The 12,383-nt window shown below is 40.6% G+C and overlaps 1 protein-coding gene across 1 annotated transcript in view; it reads right to left on the minus strand.

Moving 5' to 3' along the window:
• Positions 1–8,253: 8,253 nt before the first annotated feature.
• Positions 8,254–12,383, minus strand: part of LOC141107726 (cytochrome P450 2G1-like) — a gene marked incomplete in the record, with an annotated part of 99,317 nt that continues 95,187 nt past the window's right edge. The window contains 1 exon segment of the mRNA XM_073598651.1: positions 8,254–8,793. Coding sequence (XP_073454752.1) covers positions 8,612–8,793 — 182 coding nt within the window.

The following is a 12,383-nucleotide window of genomic DNA, read 5'->3' on the forward strand; positions in this document are numbered from 1 at the left end:
GCATTGAGGCAGCGCTAAGCCTAATTAGGAAATGTCAGGAGTACTCAGAAGCTCAGATCATTTTTTTTTGAGAAATTGTTTAGATTGATTTTGTATAATAACTATTTTCTCTTTAAGGACCGGTACTATGTGCAACTGACGGGGGTAGCCATGGGTTCTAATGTTGCCCCGCCATATGCCTGTTCATTTATGCATGATTTTGAGCAAAAACATATTTTTGTGAATGATCTGTTTCGGGAACATTGCGCCACCTGGTGGCGTTATATAGATGACATTTTTGTCATATGGCGGGGCAACATTGAATCACTCAAAATGTTTGATGAGATGATTAATAGTATTTCACCAGAGATCCAGTTCAAGATTCATATTGGTGGAGACTCGGTCCCCTTTCTAGATATACGGGCATATATAAAACAGGGACGGATTGAAACTGACATATACACGAAACCTACAGATAGGAATCAGCTATTGAGATATGACAGCTATCATCCCCCTCATGTCTTTAGTTCTATTATCAGAAGCCAGCTTCTCAGAGTGACGCGAATAGTGAGTGATACTACAGTTAAAAATGAAAGATTAGATGAAATGTGCTGCAAATTTAAGGAGCGGGGCTACCCAGAAAACATAATCCGACACGAATTAAATAAGATTTTGAATCCTATTGAGATTCCCAATAGGAAAAGATACTCAGTTGACAAACCTCGAATTCCATTTGTCTTCCAGTTTAACAGTTATAGCGAGAGGATCTTTAATGTATTAAGAAAACATTGGACGATATTGAAACGATCCTATCCTCATATAGAGGAGTTTCAGCTAACTCCGATGAAGGCATACCGGCGCAATAAAACCTTGCGCGACCTCTTAGTGCGATCCGAATTTAAACCAGAGAGGCAGGATGAGAAAAAGATGACCTTTCTTGGCAGTAAAAGAAAAGGCTGTTACCCCTGTCTCAATTGCATTCAATGCAATTTAGTTATTAAAGGGAATCATTTTTCTCATCCTAGGACTAATAAGAAAATAATCATTAACGGTTTTTACACCTGTCAGTCATCATATGTAATTTACATTCTCACATGCCCCTGTAATCTCCTTTACGTGGGGGAAACCACCCAAAAAATTAAAGACCGTATCGCACAACACCGTAGTACAATTAGACATCCTCAATCAAGTTTACCTGTATCGCGTCACTTCTCAGAAATGGGCCACAAAGACACAGATCTACGCTTTATGGTTTTAGAAGAGATTCCCCATGACAAAAGAGGGGGTGATAGGATTTTGAAACTAAAAAGACGTGAAGTTTGGTGGATCAACAAATTACAGTCCCTGTACCCTGATGGTATGAACAGGGACTATGATTTGTTTCTGTTTGTTTAAAAATTTATAGTACAAGATTGATTAGAGGTATGACTATTTTTGAATATGTTATATTTTCTCTAGATTGATCACAAAAGGCTCCCGTTGGAAATACTAGATAGCAGAATATCAACTGGAATCCATGAAGAAACTTGAGACATGTATAGAAATAGCAACATATGTATATTCATGAGAAATATTTACAAAACACCGAGTTAATTAAATGAGATAATATTATTGGTTCATAAGTGATATGATGAGGATATTTGAGATGTAATATGATGAACCTGTTTTGTAGATTGTCCCCTATTGGGGAATTTAGGATGGTTTTAGGGTAGTAGGTTTATTTAATAGGGTTAAATTTGGAAAGGTTTTAGGTGTTTTGTATAGGATAATTAATTATGTGACACAGGTGTGTATCAGACTGGGTGTGGATAAGGGAACACAGTGTGGTTTAGCCTTTCACACACAGCCTGAAAAGCCTGACGAAGAGCGAGTTGTGCTCGGAACTGTACAGTGGCTTGCTTGTATTTTGAAACAATTAATGGATTAATTTTTCAGTAAAAGGACACTTTTTTGGCATCAAGTATCGTTCCATGTGTTTTTTCTATATATATATATATAAATATCTGTGTGTGTGTATATATATATATATATATATATATATATATATATATATATATTCTGTGATTTCAGGATTTCCATTATTTTGCACAGCTGATTTAATCAGTTAAACTGCCGTTTCATCTCAAGGAAATCCTGAAAACATGACCTGTTGGGGTATAGAGCCGTGTTTCTCATCTCCAGTTATTAATGGAAGCAAGTTCTGAGGTCACATGGCCAATGAAATAAAGTGATTCGTAAGGTATTTTAAGCATTTGTTCACAGTTTTAGGGCCATTCCACACTTGTGCATTGCAGCAACACAACTGCTCTATGTGCGATGCACTGCGGTTCCATTAAATGGAGTGGCACCCAACTTTTTTAGCAGTTCAGTGCACCATGTGTGCTGTGCTTTGCACTCGAGTGTACAGAGTGTACGGTAGAGTGTACAGAGTGTAGCGTGTACGGTAGAGTGTACAGAGTGTAGAGTCATGTACAGTAGAGTGTACAGAAGAGAGTACAGTTATGTCCTACATCACATGTACAGAGTGTACAGAAGAGTGTACAGTTATGTCCTACATCACATGTACAGTGTACAGTAGAGTGTACAGTGTGTAGCGTGCACAGAGTGTACAGTAGAGTGTACAGAGTGTATAGTCATGTACAGTAGAGTATACAGTTATGTCCTACATCACATGTAGTGTACAGAGTGTACAGTTATGTCCTACATCACATGTACATAGTGTACAGTAGAGTGTACAGTTATGTCCTACATCACATGTACATAGTGTACAGTAGAGTGTACAGTTATGTCCTACATCACATGCACAGAGTGTACAGTAGAGTATACAGTAAAGTATACAGAGTGTACAGAGTACAGTAGAGTGTACAGAGAGTACAGTAGCGTGTGTAGAGTGTATAGCGTGTACAGAGTGTACAAAGTGCAGAGTGTACAGAGTGTACAGTAACATGTACAGTAGAGTATACAGATTGTATAGAGTGTACAGTAGAGTGTACTGTACAGTAGAGTGTACAGTAAAGTGTATAGTAGAGTGTCCAGAGTGTACACAGCACAACACACATGGTGCACTGCTTTAAAAAAAAAAAAAAAAAAAAAAAAAAAAAAAGGGTCATGTGTGTTTCTGTTGTGCTTTGGCAGTCCATTCATAATCAATGGGCTGCCTTAACCACTTCAGCCCCGGAAGAATTTAGCCCCTTCCTGACCAGAGCACTTTTTGCGATTCGGCACTGCGTCGTTTTAACTGACAACTGCGCAGTCGTGCGATGCTGCAACCAAACAAAATTGACGTCCTTTTTTTCCCACAAATAGAGTTTTCTTTTGGTGGTATTTGATCGCCTCTGCGTTTTTTTTTTTTTTTTGCACTATAAACAAAAAAAAAAGCGACAATTTTGTACTTTTTGCTATAATAAATATCCCCATTTTTTTTAAAAAAAAAAGCTAATTTTTTTCTCAGTTTAGGCCAATATGTATTCTTCTACATATTTTTGGTAAAAAAAAAAAAAAAAAAAACCCACAATAAGCGTATATTGATTGTTTTGGGCAAAAATTATAGTATCTACAAAATAGGGGATAGATTTAGAGCATTTTTATTATTATTTTTTTTTTTTTTTTTACTAGTAATGGCGGTGATCTGCGATTTTTATCATGACTGACATTATGGAAGGCACATCGGACAATTTTGACACATTTTTGGGACCATTGGCATTTATACAGTGATCAGTGCTATAAAAATGCATTGATAACTGTAAAAATGTCACTGGCAGTGAAGGGGTTAACACTAGGGGGCGATCGAGGGGTTAAATGTGTTCCCTGGGAGGGGATTCTAACTGAAGAGGGAGTGGACTAACTAGAGGAAGTGACAGATCGTGGTTCCTAGCTAAAAGGAACACACGATCTGTCATTCCTCTCAAAACAAAACACGGATTTGTGTGTTTACACACACACTTCCGTGTTTTGTCCCTCGTGCTTGCGATCGCTCGTGGCCGGCCGGCCGTCATCGCGACCATCGGCAGCCCCGCTGTGCAGCAGACGCGCGCCTGCTATATCGATCCCACGAGCCGGCGTATAGCTATGATGGTTCGCAGGATCGTGCCGACCTGCCGCAGTATAATGACAGTGCAGTTCCCACAACACAACAGGGACCAGTGAAGACGCGCAGCGCGACTCGCGTATGTGCAGTAGGGAACCGGGCAGTGAAGCTGCAACGCTTCACTTTCTGATTCCCTGACCAAGGATGGCAGCGGGGGCAGCCGAGAACCGAGCGATTACTCGTCATCTGCTGCCGACATTGCGGGCACCCTGGACAGGTAAGTGCCCATTAAAGTGGATGTATCCCCAATGTCATCCTTTCTAAACTACTACCATAGGGGTTATCTATAAGGATATACAAGCCTCCTGCATGTATCTTTAAATGTCAAATGTCTCCCCTCTGTCTGTTATTAGACCCGAAAAATTGCATATTCTGTGGGTGGGTCTGTTGTCTGGAACTCGGTGGGTGGAGTCGTGATGTCAGTAGACTCCCCGCCCACCTCTACACTCCCCTTGTCAATATGCATTTTCTCCTGTGTATTTCTTACACTGAACTTCTGCTATGATCTCTAACATCCAGTGAAAAGACAGGAAAGTAACCACATGACTTCAGCATGCCAAATCATGCTGAGGTGTGGAACAGCCAATCCTTGCAGAGCTGCTGAAGAAAGGAGTGGGGGAGGGAATTAAAAAATAATGCATGTCTCTTAGGCTGTCACTCACAGTAAGGGGGAGGATCTGACAAAGTTTTTCTCTGTCAAGTTTTATCTCACTGAACAATAAAAGAGGATTGCTCAGAGATGGATTAACTCTTTGTGGCAAGACTGGGCTCAAATGATAGGAAATCTTATACTCTACAGTATGATATATATATTAAAAAAAAAATCGGGTTTACATCCACTTTAATTAAAAGTCAGCAGCTGCAGTATTTGTAGCTGCTGGCTTTTAATATTTTTTTTTTTTACGGTGGACCTCCTCTTTAAGTAATTTTGACCAAAATTTATACTGCTACATTTCTTTGGTAAAAAATACCAAAATCAGTGTATATTATTTGGTCTGTGTGAAAGTTATGGAGTCTACAATTTATGGTACCAATCATTGCAAATTGATCACACCTGATGTACTCACTGCTTATCTCATTTCATGATGCCCTAACATGCCAGGACAGTACAAATACCTCCATAATTACCCTTTTTGGAAAGTAGACAGTCCAAGGTATTTAGTAAGCGGCATCGTGAGTTTTTTTTAAGCTGTTATTTTTCCCCACAATTTTTTGGAACATGAATAAATTAAATAAAATGTTTTTTTTTTTTTTTTTCACTAAAATTTCATATTAGCAAGTTATTTCTTACACATGGCATAGACATTCTTGCAACTACACCCCAAAACATATTTTGCTACACCTCCTAAATATGGCAATACCACACGTGTGAGACTTTTTCACTGCCTAGCCACATAAAGAAGCCCAACAATCAAGGAGCACCTTCAGGCATTATCCACATTAAGACCAGGCCTTCTTATGGACACTTTTTGTTTACAAGTAAAAGTCTATATTTTTGCTAGAACATTAGTTAGAACCCCCAAACATTATGAATATATTTTTTTATCAGAGGCCTTAGAAAATAAAATGGTGGGTTTTGCCATTTTTTATGTCCCACAGCATTTGCGCAGCAGTTTTTCGAACGCAGTTTTACACATTAGCACAACAATATACTTTAATGAATTTGAATGCACATAAACACAATATAATACCCAATGTTTTGGTAAAATATAAAATGCTGTGTTGGGCTAAGTAAATAGATGTCAAACATGCACACAAACACGGGGGTGGGGGTAGGGACGCTTTCATTTTTTTAAAAATGTATTTTATTCACTTTACACTGTTTATTTACATTGACCCCAGATGTCTCCTCTGCCCTAAAAGCTGTTGTTAATGGGACACTAGTGCACTAGTACAGATGTTGATGGGACACTTGGACAGGGACAGATGGTGCATGTCCCGATCTGTTATGTGCTGTGTCCACCGTTACAGAATCATGCTTCTGCGCAGCTCAGGATCTGATAGGACGCTTGGGTACGTCCAGTCCAAACAGCGAAGCTCCCACCCGGCCCTTTATGTACAGTGGCCATGTGGGAAGCGTTTGAGTTCTGCTATAGTGCATTAGAGACAATATTGAAACTTTTCAAAATATTGTTTAAGAATGGAAAAGGTAAACCATTGAAAATAAAATATTTACATAAAAAGGGAATTACAAAGAAAAAAAAATGGACAATAAAGCCACAGAAAAACAAAAAGGGTTTAAAAGTAAAAATACTTCTGGGAAAATCTAAAGGTTTCATTCTGGTAACTTGTGTTATTGTCCAGCAAAGAGATTCTGGAGATTTTTAAGCCATGTTAAAAAAAAGAAAAAAAGCTTTTCCCCCCTGTTTTTTTCTGGAAAAAGATTTTTTTGGGAAAAATGGAAAAATTAAAAATCAGTGTGGAGTAGTTGTACAAATTGAAAGTCATGGGAAGGTGAAAGGCAGTGTATATAAAAGTATTATACCTGAAATAAAAGAACAGCTTATTGGAAAAACACGGATTGTATATGTTAAGAACATTTCACCTATACATAAAAACAGGTGACCACCCCTTTCCCTCATAATAATGCAAAAGCATAATAAAGCAAAAAAGATTTATCCCTTTTGTGGGGTCACCAGTATGGTATTTGTTAGTTGAAATATTTCTTCTCACAATATTTGCAAATTGCAGCTTTGCTCTCAGCAGAAATTGCACTGTGGAAATGTTTCCAAACTCTAGATGTTGGTCTCACCATCTTACTGAGAGGAGGAAAAAAATGATTTACTGAACAGACTATAGGTGAACATTATGTTGTTATGGTGGTGAACATTAATAGGAATCATTTAAAAGTTAAAGACAAATTTATTTTGTCAGACAAAATGTACTTTCTTACCTGTCAGTTAAGGCCTAAGAGGACAGAAACTATCATCTACTGTATTCCAACAACCACCCAAATGTAGGAGGTACAAGATGGAGCCCACAAGCAAACTAAACTGGAGCCTTTCTCTTGCAATGCCCCTAGTGGCAGAAATGCATATTTCTCTTGTTTGACAATGGCAGTAAGAAGCACAGTGTTACTTGAATTGTGTTCCAGGATTTGTTTGTCTTCAGCTGAGAAAACTTGTAATAATTTAAGATGAGGAAAATCCTGTGTCTAAACTGCCCTGGTAGTATGGGCTACACATGTATAATATACCTCCATCAGGTGTTATCTAATTCTAGACTCAAGCAGTTTCAAATACTTAAGGAAGAATATACACTCCCTGAACAGTTGGCTTTTAAGTATCTACAACTCCACCATGCTATGAAAACACAAATACTAAGTATAGAGGTAGTGTCAGATTCTCCTTCAGCTCTAAATATAATAAACAGGCTCATCTCGAGCCTGTATCTAACGATTAGAAATCGTAGGTCAATAGCCATTGCACAAAAGGCTAAAGTGGAATGGGAGCAGAACACAGGCCCCATAGAGGAGGAAGACTGGGAAGAAATAATGGGAGGAACCAAACTGACGTCCCCCAAGTTAGCTGACAGACTGACACAGCTATACATTCTACACAAAGCTTACTTGACACCTTTGAAAAAGGCAAAATTCCTTCATACATATGACCCAACTTGCCATTTGTGCCACACGTTCTTCCATCCCATATGGAGTCGCCCAATTATTCAGACATATTGGACGCAGATTGTCCAGTTCTTACATGACAATATGGGATCCTTAGTAGTATTAGACCCCAAACTATGCCTCCTGGGACTTCTGCCAGACGTAGAAATTGACAAATACCAAACTACATTTTTAAATGAAACTGTTTATGGTACGTAAGGTAATAGCCAAGGTATGAATGCAAGCTCCACCCCCTTAAGGACGTTAATGATGCACTGCCATTTAAAAAACTAGTCTATGCACATAGAGGATGTGCTCATAAGTACTCAAAAGTGTGGGATCGATGGCTAGAGGATAGGGAAACTTGTTCCTGAAAATCTCCCAAATCCCCCAGACAGGCCTGCCTAAGAAAAAATAAAGAAAAAATAGAAAGCAGCTGTCTTATGTAGGTGTAAATCATGAAAATCTTAAAATCGGGAATATATTGGTAGTAGAACGACTGGAAGTCTGTTATGCATTTGATGTATATACTTTCACAAACTTGTGCCTTAAAATGTATGTACAATGAAACTCACACAAAATGTTTGATGCAATGTATTGTTTATTATTCTATCCAGGTAATTACTTTGTAAAATGAATCTTATCCGAATAAAGTTGGCTTTTTTTTTTTTTTTTTTTTTAATTGAAAAAATGCTCTGGTAGGGGACCATCCTGTGTTTGGGCAGGAATGGGTTAAAGAGTGCATGTGTTTCCCCACCACTTGTCTCCCAATATACAACTCCACTGTTACATATACAGAATAATAAAAAGTTCATTTTTAGAAGCACAGTTAGAGCACTGAGGAAAAAAGTACATTTATTGTATTCCATCTTCTTTGGATGTTTATGCCTCAGAAAGGATAGACTTCTTCATGTTTAGCACTTGATAGAGAAAGTTAATTGCTAGCGAGTAATGAAAGCCAACGTATACGACTTTGGTAGATTCCCAAATCCAGATACATCTGGACTGAGATCCAGATCCTCCATAGAAAGTTCAGGCTTTAATACAAAGTTCTGCACGATCGTAACAATCAGAAGGAAAATCTCCATTCGGACCAGAGCTTCTCCCATACAGTTCCTCTTCCCTATGAGGGAATAAAGGCAGTTTATATTAGATGATACCCGAGTCAAAGGCAAAATGAAAGCTTGAAATGCATATAATAAAAATCGGTCAGTCTGCGCAAGGTTTTTTTTTACTTATAGTATAGTTCTAGAATACATTCATTATATAAAATGTGCTGGGTAGCCTTGCTGACCAAAGAGGAGAGCCCGATTGAGTTCTAGTGCTGACACTCTCTCCCTGTTTCAGTGTTGCTGTGTGGGGAGTTACAGGAGGCTTGTGAGCATGTGCAGTTAGCTAGTCTGCCCCTAGGTGGCTCTGTCCCAGAATAGTGTATGGTAATAGAGATGGGCGGAACACCCCCGTTTTTGGTTCACAGCAAAACTACCGAAAAGGGGAAAGTTCTGCCCCGAACTGCAAACTCCATTGAAGTCAATGGGAGTCGAGCATGAGAAATCAAAATTACCCATTTTGAAGGCTTTTATGCAAGTAATTGGGGGACATGTATCAATGCAAAAACATATTTTAAAAATAATAATTTTTTCAGGAGCAGTGATTTTAATGAGCTTAACCACTTGCCGACTGACTCACGCACATATATGTTGGCAAAGTTGTTTGTTCCCGTGAAATGCTGTGCCTGTATGTTGGCTCCTTTAAGAGCCACGGCGGGGGGGGACCCGATTTGCATGGCCGGCGGGCACGAGAGCCAGAACGGGGATTTGTATATGTAAAAACACACAAATCCACCTTCTGACAGGAGAGAAGAGACAGATTTGCTGTTCGTAGTAATTACGAACAGCGATGTCCCCTCCTCCAGTCAGTCAGTCACATCCCCCCCAGTTAGAAACACTCATGAGGGAACACATTTAACCCCTTGAACGCCCTCTAGTGTTAACCCCTTCCCTTCCAGTTACATTTACACAATAATCATGTTTATGGCATTTTTATTATTAATTTTTTTTAAATTTTTTTTACTAGTAATGGCGAGGATCAGCGAGTTTTAGCAGGACTATGACATTGTGGCGGACAGATCGGACACTTGACACTTTTTTGGGACCATTGACATTTATACAGCGATCAGAGCTAAAAATAGCCACCGATTACTGTATAAATGTCACTGGCAGGGAAGGGGTTAACACTAGGGGGCGATCAAAGGGTTAAGTGTTCCCTACTGAGGCGTTTCTAACTGTGGGGGGAGTGGACTGACTGGGAGTAGAGAAAGATCGCTGTTCCTGATCACTAAGAACAGCTGATCTCTCTCTACTTCCTGACAGAACGGGAATCTGTCTGTTTACATTGACAGATCCCCATTCTGGCTCTCTGAGGAGCGATCTCGAGTTGCCGGCGGACATCATGGCCACCAGCCACGCACATTGGCTCTGGTGTAGCGCCACCAGCACGCGGGGCCCCCTATAGCTCTTAAAGTGGCCAACGTACACCTACGACAGTTTGCGCAGCAGTGCTAACCTGCTACAGTATAATGACGGTGGCTGGTCGGCAAGCAGTTATATATCGTGCCTTGGGGGTCCCCTTAGTGTGCCTATAAAGTGGCGCATATGGGAGAAGTGTACTGAAGCTAGGAGGACAGCTGTAGCAATCCTGTCTCTGGAACGACAAGCAAGGAGTCATTACCAGGATACATAGAGGGCTCTGACTTGCCATAGGACCTAAGTGAGTACTAATGACACTGGGAAGGATAAAGATTGTGCCAAAAAGGGGAAGATAGCTTAAAGTGATTGTAAGGGTTTTTTTTTTTAATAACAAACATATCATACTTACCTTCACTGTGCAGCTCGTTTTGCACAGTGTGGCCCCGAACCTGCTCTTCTGGGGTCCCCCGGTGGCTTTCCCAGCTCCTCCCCACATCAGATAACCCCATGGGAGAAGCGCTCTCCCGGGGGATTACCTTCCTAGCACGCTCCCGAGTCCAGCATTCGGCTTCCATAAAGGCCAAATGCAGGACTCGGCTCCGCCCCCCGCGTCATTGGATTTGATTGACAGCAGCGGGAGCCAATGCCTGCGCTGCTATCAATCTATCCAATCAAGAGCCGAGAACCCGAAGAAAGACAGCGCGTCCCCGTGGGTCAAGTTCCAGGGCTCAGGTAAGTAAAACGGGGGGGCTGTGGGGCCGGTCACTGCCAGGTGTTTTTTCACCCTAATGCATAGGATGCATTAAGGTGAAAAAGCACGAAGGTTTACAACCCCTTTAAGGGTGATGTGCTGTGCTGCTTTCATATGTGATTGACAAAATAATGTCAAGTGACCCCCAGATAGTATGTCTATGTGATATGACTTTTCTCTTTCATCTTCTAAAGCAACATCAGTAAAGTTTGGAAACTGTACTGTTTATTTGGACATTCTTTTCTTTTGAATATAAAGGCTAATGGCCAGGGTTGTCATGGGAAGGCCTCTGGATTCATGTCATGGGAAGGAGTTGGGCACAATATGGCGGAGGTTAAGGGCTACATGCCTGTTGTACTCTTTGGCACCAACACACAGCCAATCACATGCAGACTGATAAAGACAAAATTCCTACACCATATTTAAATATAAATGTAATTATTTTTAAATAGATATATGAATGCATTAATTGATTTGTTTATATCTGCCTAGAGTAAAGCTTTAACCAGTTATACTGCAGCAGGTTGGCTTGGCTAAGCATCGTAGCTGTACGCCGGCGTGGCGATTGGATTAGCTTCAGAACCGATCAGTACCCAGGCCAATGATTTCTGGCCTGGAAATGGTGATCAATTCTGCTGAATGAAATCTTCCTCTGCCTGTGTAAGTGTAAACACAGGCAGGGGAAGTGATGTCATCTCCCCTCGTGGAACTCTTTTCCTTTCCAGAGAGAAGAGAGAAGACATCTCAGTATGTTGCACCAACACTACACTGACACAGTACACATATGCACACTTGTCACATACCGATCATCCTCCGATCGCCCCCCCCCCCCCCCAAGTTAACCCCTTCACTCCCTGTCACTGTGTCACCCAGTGCAGTGTTCATATATTTTATTTGATCACTGTACTGGTGTCATTTGTGACAATAATCAGTGTTGGGGTACTTAGTGGTAGGCCCAGATAGGTCTAGGGACCACCCTAAACCCCACTAATAAAGGTTTAACCCCTTGATCACCTCCTGTCACCAGTGAGAAACGTATTAGTGTCACGGGTGACACTGGTTAGCTAGTTATTTTTTTATAGTGTCAGGGCACCCGCCGTATATTACCTAAATAAATGTTTAACCCCCTGATCACCAGGTTTTAGCGTCAGTCAGGGTCTGCGTCGCCCCAGACAGCGTCAGATTAGTGCCAGTAGCACTAACACCCATGCACGCACCATACACCTCCCTTAGTAGTATAGTGTCTGAACAGATCAATATCTGATCTGATCAGATCTATACTAGCGTCCCCAGTAGTTTAGGGTTCCCAAAAACGCAGCGTTAGCGGGATCAGCCCAGATACCTGCTTTCACCTGAGTTTAGCCCAGCCCACCCAAGTGCAGTATCAATCAATCACCCTCACTTACAAAACACTAAACACATAACTTCAACATTCACACACAGAGTCAGGCCTGATCCCTGCAAACGCTAACAGTTTTTTTGGTAGCATTTGAA

This window comes from Aquarana catesbeiana, linkage group LG09 (genome assembly GCF_042186555.1).
Source record: "Aquarana catesbeiana isolate 2022-GZ linkage group LG09, ASM4218655v1, whole genome shotgun sequence".
Taxonomy (NCBI): Eukaryota; Metazoa; Chordata; class Amphibia; order Anura; family Ranidae; genus Aquarana; species Aquarana catesbeiana.